The sequence below is a fragment of the Podarcis cretensis genome, assembly GCF_951804945.1.
Source record: "Podarcis cretensis genome assembly, chromosome: 2".
Lineage (NCBI taxonomy): Eukaryota > Metazoa > Chordata > Lepidosauria > Squamata > Lacertidae > Podarcis > Podarcis cretensis.
Genome location: NC_137171.1, coordinates 13763499 through 13782430, shown reverse-complemented (window position 1 = coordinate 13782430; position 18932 = coordinate 13763499). Strand labels below are relative to the sequence as shown.

Sequence of the window (18932 nt, the reverse complement as noted above, 5' to 3'; positions counted from 1 at the left end):
TCATCCCTGACCACTGGTCCTGCTAGTTAGCGATGATGGGAGTTGTAGTCCTAAAGCAGCTGGAGACCCAAGTTGGGGAAATCCTGATCTATAGGATGGGGGTGTAGCAGGTTCCATCTCTGCCATTAAGTGCATTTTTTTTTTAATATATGTGGTAATATACCATTGCTTATATTGCATGGCACTTTTTCATATCTGTAGGTACCTATCCATTCAGTCTCAGTGATGTTTGTAACCAGGCTGTCTGGAGCTGTCATCCAAAAATCCCATGGAGGGCATCCAATTGGGGAAGGTTGGGTTATATAGGCTTAGCTGGAATAAGGCATGGGAACAGAGGCTTGAACCAAGGGCTTCATGGTAAAGGTAGGATCCAAGGAACAAATTATTTGAATGTCATAAGAGAGGTGGTCCAATTTATTTTGGACCGGATTTTCTTTCCTTAATTATTATTTTTTAAATAATGTTGTCATTTAAAACAAAAGCAGAACAACAATGGGAGAATCAAAGGAGGATTATCAGGATATCAAATTTTTTAGAGTCCAGTATATCCGTATATATGGGACATGGGTAGCGCTGTGGGTTAAACCAAAGAGCCTTGCCTTTCAGAGGAATTGCCAATCAGAAGGTTGGCGGTTCGAATCCCCGCGACGGGGTGAGCTCCTGTTGCTTGGTCCCTGCTCCTGCCAACCTAGCAGTTTGAAAGCACATCAAGTGCAAGTAGATAAATAGGTACCGCTCCGAAGGGAAGGTAAACGGCGTTTCCGTGAGCTGCTCTGGTTCACCAGAAGCGGCTTAGTCCTGCTGGCCACATGACCCGGAAGCTGTACGCCGGCTCCCTCGGCTAGTAAAGCGAAATGAGAGCCGCAACCCCAGAGTCGGCCACGACTAGACCTGATGGTCAGGGGTCCCTTTACCTTTACCCTATATCCATATATAGCTCACTGTTCCAGTTCAGGTTTTCATATGCTTCTGTGCGTTGTATCCTTTGAACTTGATTTTCCAACATCCAACTCTAGTTTTCAATACTGCAGCGCTTCGGCTCACTATGGGTAATGAGGGCATCACTGAGGCTGAGAGGAAGCCATGGCACCCCCTCTGTCTTGGGGGTGAAAGGGAAAGGCTTCTCAATATGTCCTTCTCCTCCTCTTCCTGGGCAGCGTTGAACTTGACAGCTCCTTCAACCGCACCTGTGTGACCTGCGGCCTGCAGCCCGGCTGCTCCTTTGTAGATGCCCGTTTCAGCCCCAGGATGGGGCATTTTATATTGTTCTGCAAAGGTGGGTTTCGGCAAGGGAAGACAGGTGCAAGTCAAACTTGTGGATTTACCCAAATACATATATTTATATCTGCTTTTATTATGACACTTGGGCCTATCTGATGGAAGGATCAAAATTGTTAAGGTACCTTCCACGATGGATAGAAAGCTGAAATGTTGATGCACGCACACTCTGACTGCTTGTAAAGCATAGCTGTCAACCGTCCCTTATTTGGCTGGAAAGTCCCTTATCCCAGCGCTTCGTCCCACTGCTGTCCCTTATTAATGATGTCCCTTAAATTTAATGATGTCCCTTAAAAAAAAATAAAAAATTATGTCCCTTAAATTTCCCAGGTTTCAAAGGAAGCAGCTCCTCTCCCTCCCTGCCGGCCAGGGAGGAGGGAGGCTCCAACTGTGTTGCTTGGCTGCGTTGCTCACCCAATAAGGAGTCTAAGAACGACTGGGGGGTGGAGCTTGCATGCCTTGTGCCAATCAAATCGGCCACGTTGCCTGGGAACTCGCCTTTGCTCAGCGCTTCCCAGTGGAGAGGCGACAGTGGTTTCCCTTGCTGCATCCCCTTTGCCGGGTTGCTGCGCTGTGGGAACCACCACTTGAGGCTTCGTTTGGCTGCTGGCTGGGCTTTCTGCCTTTGGCTCGGAGGGGCTCAGATGTCGAACATACCTGTGCTCTGAAAATCCCTTATTTTGGCTGCTGATCCCTTATTTTCGAGGCTGCTGGTCCCTTATTTTCAAATCTGTAAGTTGACAGCTATGTTGTAAAGTCCAAAAAAATTGCAGACAAATAGGAATGCCCTCTTTACTTACTTAAGCAGTCTTCAGATTTGGGGAGGATGGAATTTTCAGTAGGGCACACAAACTGTGTGCGTGCATTTAGATACACACACACATATACACAGACGCTACTCAGGGCTGGCTATGAAGATGTTATCAATTCTTAGAGCAAAAAGGAAAGGGGGAAGTGATAGATCCCTTTTTCAAGGGGTTCAAAGTCCAATGAAGGAAAGAAAGAGACAGATGGTCTCGAAGCAACACAACTCATTCACTCAAGCAAGTCCTGTATGCATGTAACAGTGTCCAGTTCTTATCTTGTGAATTGCCCAACATGGCCTATGGTTTGTTTACTACTGACCTGAGTTTTCTCTACCCCATAGGGCCTGGAGTCCCTCAAGTTTCTGTTCACCGCACAGCTAACCCCCGTGGTGAGTATCAGATTTGAAAGGGGAAATCTTGCTTTAAAAACAAACAAACAAACAAACAAACAAACAAACAAACAATGTTAGTCTGATGCGTGGTGGAAAATATGATCTAGATACTTTTTGAGACACAGTATATTTGTGTTGTGGTTCTGATTTGGTAACTGAGAGTGTGCATTGGTTTGGCAAATCCAAACCCATCCGTCTTCATGTATCCAGTGCTTTTCTTTGCACTGATCTCTCAACAGATCACAGGAGCTGGTGTTTGGGGAGACAGTGTGGGCAATGTTCTCTTTCTGTGTGTCTCGAGCCTTGCTTTGAGCTGATCGTGGCTGATTTTTCTGTGTCCAAAGGGAAGTTGTCCACCTGCTTTTCTGCCCCAACCTAAAAAAGAGTTCAGGTGTTATTTGAAAACATATATGCTACATTGTTCACCTTGGACTCAATAATGTTTGTAGTTTACTTCCCTCGTGAGTTACATAACAAGGAGGAAACATGCCTAATAACTGCAGTTAAGTCCTACCCCCTTGAATTCAAGGTCAGCTTTTTAAAAGCATCCTTGCCCCTTGTTATCGCAACATCCTGCGGGAATGAGTTCAGAGATCTGCTATATTTGTAGGGGAACTACTATTTCTAAAAGGGATTCGGGTGGTGATGTGGGTTAAACCACAGAGCCTAGGACTTGCTGAACGGAAGGTTGGCAGTTCGAATCCCTGCGACGGGGTGAGGTCCTGTTGCTCAGTCCCTGCTCCTGCCAACCTAGCAGTTCGAAAGCATGCCAGTGCAAGTAGATAAATAGGTACCACTATGGCGGGAAGGTAAACGGCGTTTCCGTGAGCTGCTCTGGTTCGCCAGAAGTGGTTTAGTCATGCTGGCCACATGACCCGGAAGCTGTACGCCGGCTCCCTCGGCCAATAAAGCGAGATGAGCGCCGCAACCCCAGAGTCGGTCATGACTGGACCTAATGGTCAAGGGTCCCTTTACCTTTACTATTTCTAAAAGACTGGCATCCACAACTGACTTGTGTAGGGAGTTGCCCAAGTGCTACTAACAGTGTTGGTATCTGTCTCATTCCTGGCTCCCAGACTTCCTTCTCCTGGAAGAGAACCGCCTTTTGGAAGATGCCCTTATGCATAAACAGATGCCGTTGGTGGAATTCAGGTCGTTTCGACTTGCTAGCTATGGTGAGGATACAAAGGTTGTCCCTCTACTTCCTAAGCCCCTCACAGGAAGTTCATTGCATGGCTGTGATCATAAGAAGAATGCTACTGGATCGAGACCAAAGGCCTCTCCTCCTATATTCAGTCACAATTTTTTTTTTCTTGTTTCCCTTACGACTCAGACCTGTCTGTGCGTGTGACCCTGCCGCCACCACACCAGTGTGCCTTCTGTCCATTGCTATTGCTGCTGTGAGTAGTGGGGAGGAGGGAGAAATAAGATTCAGATTGCATTTAAAGGCGAAGTTATCCAATCTGTATATTCTGAAACTAAACCAAAAATAACCCCCCTCTCTGGATTTTGCACTTAGCCTATTTTGGCAACGTAGCTGTCCAACCGATCAGTGCTTATAAAAGTGCATACATTAGGAGAAAGCGTGCACAAAGATTTAAATCATGGGTAGGCAAACTAAGGCCCGGGGGCCGGATCCAGCCCAATCGCCTTCTAAATCCACCCCACGGACAGTCTGGGAATCAGCGCGGTTTTACATGTGTAGAATGTGTCCTTTTATTTCAAATGCATCTCTGGATTATTTGTGGGGCATAGGAATTTGTTCATTCCCCCCCCCCCAAAAAAAATATATAGTCCGGCCCCCCACAAGGTCTGAGGGACAGTGGACTGGCCCCCTGCTGAAAAAGTTTGTTGACCCCTGATATAAATGTTAGTGGGAATGACATGCAAAAAAATGCCTTCTTGCAGAAGTGTGTCCATTAAGCAAAACTGCATACAGAAATGTGTTTATTGGGGGTGGGAGTGGGATTACACTAAGAAGCTGAATAATTTTCGGGTGGATTCCAAAAGAGAAAATCCATAAACTGCTGCAGGAATGCGAAGAGCTGGATTTGAGACTGGAGAAATCGGAAACAGTGAGAACTGCAATTTCTAGCTGGGAGTGGCATCCCAACTTAGCCTTGCCTCCATGCCATTTTGTCCTCACAGCTGTGAATTCATTAATGAATCAGCAGGGAGAGGAACAAGCTAGAAGATGTCCAGTACAGATAGGGAGAGAAAGTGGACTAGGAGGGCGGGGGGAACCTTCATTTTGACAGGGAATTATGGCAGAGGTACCGGTACCTTCCCCCCCTGCTATCCCTGTGGAAATTTGTAAAAAAATTAAAATTAAAAAAAAAAAGAGCTCCGTCCCAGAGCTGTTGGTTTGGGTTCCACTTTAGGTGCAAACATATCCTAGGCCACTAGATGGTAGGTGCAACATTAATCCATGTTCTAACCTCTGATTGCCTTTTCCCCCCAGCTCAGAATCCCCAGGAGGCCAGCTGGCCACTGAGGAATTCCACCTTGATTGGGACACCGTCCTGTCTAGCTCTTTGGGGGCTGTGGTGGTCCAATTCGATGCTCGGGGATCTAGAAACCAAGGACTCAAGCTGCTGCATGAGGTCAGCCGCCAGCTGGGCTCCTTGGATGTCAAGGACCATGTAGCTCTCATGCGGTAAGGACGCCTGAGCCTCACGTTTTAATACTATTGCTTAACACAGGACCGGCCCTGCTATTAGGTAGAGTGAGGAAGCTGGTCCTCTGAAAGGGACGGCAAAGTCTTTGCTAGTCGATTTATCGTTGTTCTACTTTTGCCAGCAGAGAGAGAGGCAGTTGTGGGTTTTTCTGTCTCAGGTGCCAAGTCACTTAGCTAGTCTTGGGGACAATGAACCTAGGGTTGGAAAGGAGACAGAAGCCTCAAGCAGCAAAATGTCTTGGGTCTACAGCAGGGTTCACTGAGGTTTGGGGGCCAGTGGGCACATTTGGAATTTTGAGAGTGTGCCATGGGTGCCAGTCACAAAATGGGGGGCGGGTGTAGCGTAAAACAAAATGGCTGCCACATCTAAAAGAGCAGAAGACGACAGAATCAGCCCCCTTCAGTGGGGAACGTGCACCTCCATCAGCCATCACTGTGCGCTCAAACAAAGAGAAGTTTTTTGCTTCCTTCTCCTGCTCAGAATGGGAGAGAGGGTGGGTGCCCTATCTTGGCATCCAGTGAAATGTAGGCATGTTTAAAGAGGGGGTGTTCTCAGTGTAGGAGAAGCTGAGCTAATTCAACCAGGAACTGAGCAGGAAGAGCAAACCGTCTCTTGTGCATTATGGATTTTTGAGATGTTTACTGAGAACTTTTGTGGGCTTAATAGGAGGTCCTGGTGGGCACGCTGGTGCCCGTGGGCACCACGTTAGTGACCCCTGTTCCACAGGATAGATTATGAGGTGAGAGCCAGTAATTCCAAACCTATCTCCCGCTCCTGGGTCTGAAAGAAAAACAACTGATCACTACTTCCATATCAGCCAGTCACGATCATCCCTTGAGACAAGAGGCAGATTCAACTCTTTTTGCTTTTCCTATTTCAAAAGGGATTGCAGCTTTACTTATTTGTCTCCACAGCCTTTCATGCAGCTGGAGATCTTTTTGTGCCAAGCATGGCCTGTATCCTAAATTGCAGGGCAATGCTATGTATATACAGTGGTACCTCGGTTTTTGAACATAATCCGTTCCTTAAGACCGTTCAGCTTCCAAAACGTTCAAAAACTGAGGCGCTAATTCAATAGAGAAAATTGAAGAAAACTCAGTGGAAGCTATTTGATTTCTGACATTCGTTCAAAAAACGGAAGCATTTGCTTCCAGGTTTTCAGTGTTTGAAAACCAAAATGTTCAACTTCCAAGACATTTGAAAACCAAGGTACAACTGCATATATATACTCAGAAGTAAACCCTGTGACGATGGGGCGCGGGTGGCGCTGTGGGTTAAACCACAGAGCCTAGGACTTGCTGATCAGAAGGTCATTGTTTTGAATCCCTACGACGGGGTGAGCTCCCGTTGCTCGGTCCCTGCTCCTGCCAACCTAGCAGTTCAAAAGCACGTCAAAGTGCAAGTAGATAAATAGGTACCGCTCCAGTGGGAAGGTAAATGGCGTTTCCATGCGCTGCTCTGGTTCGCCAGAAGTAGTTTAGTCATGCTGGCCACATGACCCGTAAGCTGTACGCCGGCTCCCTTGGCCAATAAAGCGAGATGAGCGCCACAACCCCAGAGTCAGTCACGACTGGACCTAATGGTCAGGGGTCCCTTTACCTAAGCCCTGTGAAGTTCAGTAGGGCTGTAACTGGATTTAGGTTTGCAGTCTGCACAACATTTCCCCCATTGCATTTTAATACTATTACACTCTGCAGACTAGGGCTTTCCCCCTCAGTCTTGCCCAGCAGCATAATTTTCCCCTCTTCACCTCTCCACATTTTTTGTATTTGACATCCAACCTGATTAAGAATTTCAATGAGCTTAAAAGGCTTACTCACTTTTTGGCAACTGCTTAGTTGGGGCTTAGCAAAGCAATGCCCCTATTGTTCCCTTTGCACGATGGAAGTAAGGAATTCGTTATTTTCCCCCCCTTTCCTGATGCTCCGAGTCCCTGACCCTCCTGCTTATCTGATACTATGAGGGACCAATAACAGAGACCAGATAAAATTGGGAAGCATTCATGTGCACAGCCACATCAACACATTGATTTGCTGCAGTTCTGCAGCAAGGGATTTAACATGAAAGAAGGAGCTAAAGGCATGGGCTGTTTTGGAGGTTTGAACCTTTGGGCGGTGGGTGGAAAAGACTATTTATGTATGCTACTACTACATCCCATGTTTCGTTAGCCCAAAAATGGAAAATGAGTGAGGTCCCAACTAAAGAAGAATGGCAACTTAAACTGATGGAATACGTGCAGCTTGCGGACCGAACATATAGAATAAGAGAACAAGAAGAACATACGTTTGAAAAAGATTGGGAAAATGTTTATTGAATATAGTGGGGAAAACTGTGTACACTTGAAAACATTGGCAGCATTAAGATAAATTCAACAGTGTAAAAAACAACAACAACAACAATTTATTATTTATACCCCACCCATCTGGCTGAGTTTCCCCAGCCACTCTAGGCGGCTTCCAACAAAACACTAAAATACAATAACCTATTAAACATTAAAAGCTTCCCTAAACAAGTTTTGATGGATGTACTAATTGACTACTGAGTTGTTTAAAAAGGTAAAGGACCCCTGACAGTTAAGTCCAGTCGCAGACGACTCTGGGGTTGCGGCACTCACTCGTTTTACAGGCCGAGGGAGCCGGCGTTTGTCCATAGACAGTGTTACCGGGTCATGCGGCCAGCTTCTGGCTGCTTCTGGCTCAACGGAACACTGAAACCAGAGCAGCACATGGAAACTCTGTTTACTTTCCTGCCAGAGCGGTGCTTATTTATCTACTTGCACTTTTTGGTGTACTTTCTATCTGCTAGGTTGGCAGGAGCTGGGACCGAACAACAAGAGCTCACTCCGTCGCGGGGATTCGAACCGCCAACCTTCTGATCGGCAAGCCCAAGAGGCTCAGTGGTTTAGACCACAGCACTACCCACGTCCCTTTTTACTGAATGGTTTAGTTTATGTAAAATATGCAGGAATTTATGATATGCAAATTGAACCATGGAAAGCGAAGAAGGGAAGCCATTGGCATTTTCAGGTTGTTTAATGAATATTTTAAGTTGTAAAATAGAAAACTTAATGAAAATCATACACACACACAAAGGAAATGCACAGCCAGGGAGAAGGGCAGTGGTGGTGGCTGGCAGATGATGCCAGGAGCATCAGGTTGCACAAACATGTTTTCTCCTCCTTGTGTTGCAGGTGGCTTCTGAAGCTTCCCTATGTGGATCGCAGGCGCACAGCCGTCTACGGGAAGGTAAATCACATGGTCCTCTGCCTCCTGAGAACATGATGCTCCTCTGTGCCTGCACCCTGCGACCGCGCAGTTCATACCTTGTGTCAGAGATGGGGAACTCGTGGCTCTCCTGGATGTTGTTGGATTCCAACACCCAACAGCCCCAGCTTGCACGGGCATCGGTGATGGGTGTTGTAGTCTAGCAACAGTGGAACAGCAAGTTCCCCACTCCTGATTTAAATGATGCGCTGCTGATTGAAATTTCGTTTGCGGTTTTGTTGCTGTTGTTTTCAGGCTGCGGTCGTTCTTTTTTAAAAGTTCAAAGTGTTACACAGCACACTGCTTTTTAAAAAAATTGAAACATGGAATAAAATGTTTTGAATGAATGAATCATAAAACGTATGTTTGCTTTTGTGTAGGCCTATGGAGGCTTTTTAGCACTGAAGCTGATGGCAACAGCGGAAGACCTCTTTAAATGCGGAACTGGTGTGGCACCCATTACCAGCTTCCGTTTCCACGGTGAGTAGCAGTAAAGACGATCTGGTTTTCTTTCTTCTTCATTTCTTTTTTTTTTAAAAAAAGGAATCTAAATTTTGCACCACGATATACTCTGTGAAAAGGGATAAATCTCCTGCATGTATAAATCATGCAGTTTCACTGGAAAATACAAGAACAGTGAAGCAACAAAACCTTGGACCTGCTATGGCCTCGGCCCAGTATACCTGAAGGAGCGTCTCCACCCCCATCATTCTGCCTGGACACTGAGGTTCGGCTCCGAGGGCCTTCTGGCGGTTCCCTCACTGTGAGAAGTGAGGTTACAGGGAACCAGGCAGAGGGCCTTCTTGGTAGTGGCGCCCTCCCTGTGGAACGCCCTCCCATCAGATGTCAAGGAAATAAACAACTATCTGACTTTTCTAAAAGACACCTGAAGGCAGCTCTGTTTAGGAAAGTTTTTAATATTTGATGTTTTATCGTGCTTTTAATTCTATTGGGAGCGGCCCAGAGTGGCTGGGGAAACGCAGCCAGATGGGTGGGGTAGAAATAATAATTATTATATTTTTATATTACCGGGGGGAGAGGTGATGACGGACCTCCAGTCAAGTCTCATTGTCCATTTCACTGCTTTGGGGTTCTGCAGCTGTACTGGGGAGGTGTTTATTGGAAGAAGCAACTCCAAAGATCCCTTAACTCTGTCTCTTGCCATAGCTGCCACGTTCTCCGAACGCTACCTGGGGATGCCAGCCCGGGAGGATGCTGCCTACACGGTACGGAGAAAGGAGCAGGAAATAGGGGCTGTTACTTATGCCTTCCTCCGCTCCCTCCCACCCCTTCTTGGGTACTGAATGAGGTAGGGTCTGGCACAGGGCCGGATTTAGCTTTGATGAGGCCAGAAGGTATTGAAGGTAATGGGGCCCTTTATATGTCCAGCTGTCTTTTGTCAATAACAAAATTGTCGCTGTTTTTGAATATATGCTGTATGGTAATTTGTGGACCTAATAGGTATCTAAAGCTATTTGCACATGCAGAATGTAGGCACCCTATATATAGAAATGAGCAAACCAGTGATATTTTAGGGAGCAGGCTAGCAGGCGGAGCCCATTACTTACACAACACAATACACTGTTGCTGTATGTAGGTTTTATTTTTTTGGTTATCTTATATTTTGGATATGTACATCCAGGGTTTTTTTCCCCTTTAATTTTTTTGGGGGGCCCCAAGAGAGTGGGGCCCTAAGCTATAGCTTGTTTAGCTTATACAGTGGTGCCCCGCAAGACGAATGCCTCGCAAGACGGAAAACCCGCTAGATGAAAGGGTTTTCCGTTTTGGAGGTGCTTCGCAAAACGAATTTCCTATAGGCTTGCTTCGCAAGACGAAAATGTCTTGCGAGTTCCTGCGGGGTTTTTTTCCTCACCCCCCCTTTTTCTAAGCCGCTAAGCCGCTTATCAGCTGATCCGCTAAGCCGCTTATCAGCTAAGCCGCTAATAGCGCTAAGCCGCTAATGGGCTTGCTTCGCAAGACGAAAAAACCGCAAGACGAAGAGACTCACGGAACGGATTCTTTTCGTCTTGCGAGGCACCACTGTATGTAAATCCGGCACTGGTCTGGCAGGTCTTATTTCTCAAGCATTACTTGACTGCCCCTTTCGCAGAGAAGCCCCCTGAATCTGCAAGCAACACTGGCATGCTCAGGTTGTGTGAACCAAGTCCAACTTTTTCTTTCCCAAGGTGCGCGAGTGTTACTTGCCCTACTGCCTTTTTCAGGTGGAGAGATTTCTCCCACACTCTCCCAACTTTACCATACATTTAAATGACTCTACGTCCCCTGAAAGGACGCAGGTGGCGCTGTGGGTTAAACCACAGAGCCTAGGACTTGCCGATCAGAAGGTCGGAGGTGAGCTCCCATTGCTCGGTCCCTACTCCTGCCAACCTAGCAGTTCAAAAGCATGTCAAAGTGCAAGTAGATAAATAGGTACTGCTCCGGTGGGAAGGTAAATGGCGTTTCCGTGTGCTGCTCTGGTTCGCCAGAAGCGGCTTAGCCATGCTGGCCACATGACCCGGAAGCTGTATGCCAGCTCCCTCAGCCAATAAAGCGAGATGAGCACCTCAATCCCAGAGTCGGTCACGACTGGACCCAATGGTCAGGGGTCCCTTTACCTTTACTATGTCCCCTGAAGACTCTTGGGGACTGTGGTTTACTAAGAGTGCTGTGAATTGTGGCCCTGTTGAGGGGTAGACAACATACCCAGGATCCTTTAGGAGGAAGATTTGCTTTATTTAGCCGTATTAATTTCTGAAAATCCCTACCCACATCGTCTAGGTCACAGAGTGCTGGCAGAAGTTTGCAGAAAAACTCGCACACAAAACAAAACAATAAAACACCACTGTGAATGAAAAAAAAAATAAGTGACTCCATTGTAAAAGGAAGGCCTAACATATCTCTGATGCAGTGCAGGCCCATAGTTGAGCTGGCAAACACAGAATCCTGAGCTGTCACATTTCGTTGTTTTTTATAATTTTCAGTTTTATACATTTCAGTAATTTTACAATCATTTTAACATTTCAAAACTTGACTTCCTTCCCCTTCTTTCTGCGGTTCATTAAATTTATTTCTAATATTTTATGCATATCCAAATTAACTTAATTTGTTCATTTATCCACCTACTTTAAATATATATTCTTATAAAACTGCGGGTGATTACAATAATCCTGCCAATGTTCTTATCTTGTGTGTTTGTAAATATTCCATTCTTTTATAAAAAGCTTGTGATCTTGATTTCTTATTTCTCCGGTAAGTTACGCCATTTCTGCATATTCTATAAGTTTTTGTATCTGTTCTTCTTTTGCTGGGACCCCATAGAAGAGAGAAGAAAAGAAATGGAAAGAAAATGAGCTGTTACATTTTGAACCCGTTTCTCTGGTGGCTCCCAGCTTCCCCATTCCACTTGCCCCACGAAATCACCAATTACCGTATTTTTTTGCTGTATAAGACTCACTTTTTCCCTCCTAAAAAGTAAGGGGAAATGTGTGTGCATCTTATGGAGCGAATGCAGGCTGTGCAGCTATCACAGAAGCCAGAACAGCAAGAGGAATTGCTGCTTTCACTGTGCAGCGATCCCTCTTGCTGTTCTGGCTTCTGGGATTCAGAATATTTTTTTTCTTGTTTTCCTCCTCCAAAAACTAGGTGTGTCTTGTGGTCTGGTGCGTCTTCTAGAGCGAAAAATATGGGTTGGTTTTTTTTGCCAGCTGTGTATCCATGTGTGATTTGCCGGAACCTACAACATGTCCGTGCAGAGCTTGGGCTGCTGGCACTTCCTCCAATTCCTGCTTGCTTGCACAAGTGCACTTCTGATTTATAACCTGACTGCGCAGGAAAAGCTTTCCTTGTTGATGCTGTAAAGGAGCAGAGTGGGGAGGGAGACAGATATTTTGGTGCTTCGTTCCTGCCTCTTCCACACTTTTCCTTTTCCTCCCTCCAGATGGCCTCTGTGTTGGAGGAAGCGCCCCACCTCAAGGACAGAAATGTCCTCCTTGCCCATGGAACTGGAGATGGTAAGGTTTGACCTCTCCATTGACTCTCCCACTCGCCCATCCCATCCCCTAAGAATGATCTTCAGGTTGACTCCAGGGTTTGGGGGGTGGAGCTGGGAACAATGTACTTGAATGGGCTCCTTCCCAGTTGCCTCCTTATACAGGAAGATAGGAAGGTGCCTTATAATACCTTCTGCACTCTGTCAGTGGATTTCCAGGATTTCAGACAGAGGACTCTCCTACCTGGAGATGCTGGCACTGTGGTCTAAACCACTGAGCTTCTTGAGCTAGCTGATTGGAAGGTCGGCGGTTCGAATCCCCGCAATGGGGTGAGCTCCTGTTGCTCTGTCCCAGCTCCTGCCAACCTAGCAGTTCGAAAGCACACCAGTGCAAGTAGATAAATAGGTACTGCTGTGGCAGGGAGGTAAACAATGTTTCCGTGTGCTCTGGGTTCCATCACGGTGTTCCATTGCGCCAGAAGCGTTTAGTCATGCTGGCAACATGACCCGGAAAGTTGACTGTGGACAAATGCCAGCTCCCTCAGCCTGAAAGCGAAATGAGCGCAGCAACCCTATAGTTACCTTTGACTGGACTTAACCAACCAGGGGACCTTTACCTTTACCTTCTGTGTTCAAAGCAGATGTTCTACCACCTTTCCCATCTTTTCCCCTTGGGAGCAATGCCCTTAGTGGGTTCCCTCCCTGAGTTGGCTTACCTCTTCCCTATTCTTTTCTGCCCATTTGTCTATGTCCTCTTCCTTTGGGTCCAGTCTTTGCATCTGCCCACAGGGAAAGAGCACGGGCGGTGAAAGCCATTGTTCTTTCCCCTTGTTCCTGCCGCTGGAGTGGGGAGGTGAGGGAGAAGCAGCAGTAGGGATTCCCCACACAATGCACTGAGGACTACAGTGGTACCTCGGGTTAAGCACTTAATTAATTCCGGAGGTCCGTTCTTAACCTGAAACTGTTCTTAACCGGAAGCACCACTTTAGCTAATGGGGCCTCCTGCTGCCGCTGCACAATTTCTGTTCTCATCCTGAAGCAAAGTTCTTAACACGAAGTACTATTTCTGGGTTAGTGGAGTCTGTAACCTGAAGCGTCTGTAACCCGAGGTACCACTGTAAAGGGGGGCCGCACCATAGCTGTCAAATTACAGATTTGAAAATAAGGGGCCAGCAGCCAAAATAAGGGACCTGCAGCCTCACCTGTTCCAGGCACTCCAGTCTTCCTGTCCTCCTGCAGTCTGGTCAAACTCATGCTGGTAGCTTCAAGAACACTGTCCAACCAACTTTGTAACCAGAGGTTCAACTGAATAGAATCTGAATCACATGCACCACAAGGCCTATGCAGCCTCAACTTAAGATGGCTCCCCAGCCTGGCTTTGCACTGCAAAGTTTGCAGCAGCACATGCAACAAAATGGCGTCCAGCATTCAAAAACCTCCTCAGCTTGCATTAACTAGCCGCACACAAGGCATGCAAGCTCCACCCCCCAGTCGTTCTTAGATTTCTTATTGGGTGAGCAACGCAGCCAAGCAATACAGTTGGAGCCTCCCTCCTCCCTGGCCGGCAGGGAGGGAGGGAGAGGAGCTGCTTCCTTTGAAATTTAATGGACATTCTTTAAGGGACATTTAAGGGACAGCCATCAATAAGGGACAGCAGTGGGACATGGCGCTGGAATAAGGGACTGTCCCTTCAAATAAGGGACACTTGACAGCTATGGGCCGCACATTGGCAGTGGTTGGGGCCAGAGCCAAAGGTGGGTAGGGCACCCCTGTGTGCATGTGTGTCTCCTTCTCTGTGTCACCCCTTTTTCTCTCTCAGCCACATCATTTCCCCTTATGTTCCCCCCCACCCCCACTTTGACACCCTTGTGAAATTAGCCCAAGGTATGCATGAAATTAAGGGATGCGAGTGGCACTGTGGGTTAAACCACTGAGCCTAGGGCTTGCCGATCAGAAGGTCGGTGGTCCGAATCCCTGCCACGGGGTGAGCTCTCGTTGTTCGGTCCCTGCTCCTGCCCACCTTGCAGTTCGAAAGCACGTCAAAGTGCAAGTAGATAAATAGCTACCTCTCTGGTGGGAAGGTAAATGGCATTTCCCTGTGCTGCTCTGGTTCGCCAGAAGCGGCTTAGTCATGCTGGCCACATGACCTGGAAGCTGTATGCCGGCTCCCTCAGACAGTAAAGTGAGATGAGCGCCGCAACCCCAGAGTCGTCCGCAACTGGACCTAACGGTCAGGGGTCCCCTTTACCTTTACGCATGAAATTAGACTCAGGCCCAGGTTTCCCACCCCTAGTTAACTGGTTTTTCTCTCTGGGAATGATAACAGAGTTGGAAGGGGCTCCTAGGGTCAACCCCCTGAATCTCAGCTAAGGCATTTGTTATAAGAAAAAGCCTGCTCCTTTTCCCCTTATGGGGTGTCCAAGAGCCAGTATAAAGTCCTTAAACGGGTTCCCTATCAGTAGGAGAAAATAACAGGGACCAACCAGAGTATATTGAGAAGCAAAGCAGTTAGTAAGCCTAATCTTTATTAAACTGTTGCAACAGGCTCCCCACTCGCCACATGCAGGAGGGAGGAGGAACCCAGAACAATGGTGCGCACGCCCTTATATAGACTTTTGAAATTGCCCACCCTGTAGCCCAAGATCACCCTCCATCTTACATACATCACCAGAAGGAGGCGGTCTACAGCAGAAATCCTGTCTGCCAGGACATAGGTGCCGACTCCATGGGGCCTGAGGGGGCCCGAGCCCCCTCAAAAATTCGTTTGGGGGGGCTCTGCCCCCCCAATAATTTAAGAAAATTATTAGTTATATTATGCTTTGTAAAATCACAAAATTATGTTGGTATTTTTTATTTTCCTTGTTTGACGATAGTTACCTTTTAAAATACATTCAGTAATGAGTTAAAACAAAGCCACTCCCGATCTAGAGAGGGGGTGGGGTTGCGGGCTCTCGACCCATCAACAATCTCGCTGGGCTGGCGTCAGCCCCGCGAGAAGCGGGGATTCCCCCTAGCTCATTAATATTCACCGCCCACGGCGGCAGCCAATCGGCTGCCGCAAAGGGCGGGCCCTCACAGGTTCACTTAAGGTCGGGGCAGCCCGGGGCTCGCCCCTTTCGTTCCCCCAGCAGCAGCGGTTTGGAGGTCTTGGGCCCCCCCAATATTTTTTATAAGTCGGTATGGGCCCCCGCCCCCCCAATATTTTTTATAAGTCGGCGCCCCTGTGCCAGGATATCTGTTAATGGTCGCTGATTGCTTTTCCCGGGCAGCCTGGCCATTCTTTTGTGATAGTAAATACTTTAATTCCTGAATCCAGGTCAAAGACTCACCCTATTGATACACAAATACGCCCTTAAGATAGAATTTGCAACTGAAAAGGCAATGGGAACGCTTTCCCCATTTTCCTCCCTTGCTGCAAAGGAATATTTGAGGTCACTGGGAGAATCAAAAGGGCTTCAAGATTGTTCTCCTATACTATTTCAGACATGTGTTTATATACTTATGTATGTGTTTGCCTTGTACATTTATGTACATTTAATTTATATTTGAGACCTTAGAATTCTTACAACACATCCATGACAGATGGCTCCATCCATCCTAGAACTGGTTTTTCCATATGCCAAAGCCACCCCTTCTTGTCGCCAGTTTCTCTTACTCCTAATTGACCATTCAGAAGGGAGCCTACAGAGAGACAGACGCCAATCAGATGTGCTAGCCATTGTCTCACATTCTGCCTCTTTCCTCTGGCAGCCACAGTGCATTTCCAGCATACAGCTGAACTTCTTATCCGGCTTCTAGCTGCTGATTCTAACTACACTACCCAGGTAGGATGGATTAGGAAAGGGGGACCAGGTTTCTGGCAGTGAGGAGCTGCTCTTTGTGCCCCACCAGACTGGTGTGGGTTTTTCTTTTTTTGCGAGTGTATTCTGCAATTATGCTGAAGTGGAGTTGATTTTATGCTGAACCCTCCATGCATCATTCTGCCTTATTAAGATGTTTTGTGATGTTTCTACAACATTGCTTTGTTATTGCTGTGTGGACGGGCACTCCTGCACTGTGATGCAATGAAAGCAGGGCAACCCCCCCCCCCCACTGAAACATTAGCGATAATAAAAAGTTACGGGATTTCACGGAAAAAAGATTGGAAATGAAGCAATCTGACCAACCCAAAACAGTTTCAGGTTGCAAACGGTATTGGTCGCCCTGTCTGATTACCTCTGTTGGGAGAGAGAAGGGGGCGTGTGTCCCTGTTAATTCTCCTTGATCTCCAGGCGGCATCTTTCTGGAGCAGCTGTTGGGAAGCGGGGTTTGGCAGCACTGTGCGGTGGTTCTGATCCAATTTGGATGTTTTCTTCCAGAGGGTGGTGGTGCTTTTATGTATATTAACATTTCATGGTTTTATTTCAGATTTACCGTATTTTTCGCTCTATAAGACACACTTTTCCCCCTTCAAAAATTAAGGGGAAATGTGTGTGCATCTTATGGAGGGAATGCAGGCTCCTTGGCTTCAGCGATAGCAATGTGAAGCCTCCAAAGTGCAGAGGGAGACTCCCCCCGCGCTCCGGAGGCTTCGTGTTGCTTTCGCTGAAGCCGCCTGAAGCCCCCGGAGCACAGCGGGAGTTCCTGCTGCGCTCTGAAGGCTTGCGGATATCCTCCTGAAGCTTGGAGAGCGAGAGGGGTCGGTGCATACCAATCCCTCTTGCTCTCCAGGCTTCACTTCGCTGGAGAGGTGCTGCACAGTTTTCCCTCTCTGCGCAGCACCCCTTCAGCCAAGCGGAAGGAGAAATGGAAGGCGCGCCGTTTCTCCTGCCGCTTCGCTGAAGGGACGCTGAGCAGAGAGGGGGAGATTTCTTTTCCCCCTGTTCTCCCCCTCCTATGGTCCAGTGCGTCCTATAGAGCGAAAAATATGGTAAATGGATACTTTTTATTTTTTGGTACAGTCGTACCTCAGAAGTCAAACGCCTTGTGAGTCAAACATTTTGGCTCCCGAACACTGCAAACCTGGAAGTGAGTGTTCCGGTTTGCAAATGTTCTTTAGCACCCGAATGTCCTCCGTGGGTTCCAATTGGCTGCGAGAGATTCCTGCAGCCAATCGGAAGCCACGCCTTGGTTTCCGAACGTTTTGGAAGTCGAACACACTTCCGGAATGGATTTTGTTCGACTTTCGAGGTACGACTGTATTGCGAGTTGCCTTGAGTTTACTTTTTGTTAAAGAAAGAAAGAGAAGTAACTAATAAGGACAAGAAGCAACAAAAACAGCAACATACAAAAGCTGGGATGCCGTGATGAGCACAAATTGCGAATGCAGCATGAAAAAGATAACTGGAAGTTGTTTTCCATTTGCGCCTACCCAGGATTGCAAGAAAACATTCCAGATTGTAAGGTCCCCCTGGTATTGTGTTAAAGCGTCGTGCCAAACTGATGGTGCTATAGAATAAAAAAGGAAACTTCCCTAACCTTGTGGTATCTGTTTCCCAGATCTACCCAGATGAAGGCCACACATTCGAGTTCAGCCAGCGCCACCTCAGCCAGAGGCTCTTCTCCTTCTTTCGGAGCTGCTTTGAGGATCCGAAGCATGCACATCTGTTATCTGAGGAAGATGAGGACCCGTAGTGTTTTTCCCAGTGAGGGACACTGAGGATCGCCAGCTGCTGCTGATTTCACTTGCCCTTTTCTTTGCTACGCTGGCAACTCACGGCAGCACTTTTGCACATCCCACGGACCTGCACTTCTTGTGTGTTCTGCATTAAGCACATAGTTTGGCGCTGCCGATCACGTCCTCCTAAGGACCCCTGCTTTTCCTTAAAGACCTCCAACGCGTTTCCACCCCTTGGGACTGCGAAGACAGCTTTTTAAAATGTATGCGTGTGCATGAGACTCCCAGAGCCAGGGAGAGGGACTTCTAGTGGTCAAGGGATGGTGGGTATTTATTCCATATGCCTTACTTATTCCCTTTGCCCATGCAAAAGAGTAGCAGAGAAGCATAACGAGCTATGAAACGTAGGCAAACCTATTCAAAGTCACTCCCGTTGTGTGAGCTTTTATTACAACAGAGAAAAGTTTGGGCTCCTTTGCTGCAGAATTGCTATTCCGTCCTCCCCTCCCGCCCAGTCTTTTGTCCGCAAAGAGTATATACAGCCCTGCAAGGACCAGCAGTTTTGTTAAAGATTCTTCACAGTTCTTTCCCCCCCCCCCAAAGGTTTCCATAAATGTGGATGAAATATACTCGGAGTCGAGAGTGGATTTCATGCTCTTTATTCAGCTCATAGTGGTGAGGAGGAATGGAAGTTCCCCCAGAATGTCTGCTTTATATACATTATTTACACAATGGACCCCACGTGATTGGCTAATTCCGGAGTTCTCCTGTAGGCCAATCAGGTTGCGGATTCACTTCCACCTGGAGCTGGATTGGGTGGCTCCTGTGGACCAATCAGACTGCTGCATTCTGGATCTATTGTTCTAGGACCAATCAGACTGCTGCATTCTGAATCCTATTGTTGTAGGACCAATCAGACTGCTGCATTCTG

At 47.2% G+C, this 18932-nt stretch overlaps 1 protein-coding gene across 1 annotated transcript in view; it reads left to right on the top strand.

Moving 5' to 3' along the window:
• Nucleotides 1–18932, top strand: part of LOC307210467 (inactive dipeptidyl peptidase 10-like) — a 62765-nt gene extending 43833 nt beyond the window's left edge. The window contains exons 17-27 of the mRNA XM_079966361.1: nucleotides 1158–1276; nucleotides 2426–2473; nucleotides 3553–3651; nucleotides 3810–3876; nucleotides 4938–5132; nucleotides 8345–8399; nucleotides 8798–8897; nucleotides 9585–9643; nucleotides 12355–12427; nucleotides 16156–16229; nucleotides 17884–18932. Of these exons, the coding sequence (XP_079822487.1) occupies nucleotides 1158–1276; nucleotides 2426–2473; nucleotides 3553–3651; nucleotides 3810–3876; nucleotides 4938–5132; nucleotides 8345–8399; nucleotides 8798–8897; nucleotides 9585–9643; nucleotides 12355–12427; nucleotides 16156–16229; nucleotides 17884–18018 (1024 nt within the window). The 3' untranslated portion in view covers nucleotides 18019–18932. The remainder of the gene's footprint in view (nucleotides 1–1157; nucleotides 1277–2425; nucleotides 2474–3552; nucleotides 3652–3809; nucleotides 3877–4937; nucleotides 5133–8344; nucleotides 8400–8797; nucleotides 8898–9584; nucleotides 9644–12354; nucleotides 12428–16155; nucleotides 16230–17883) is intronic.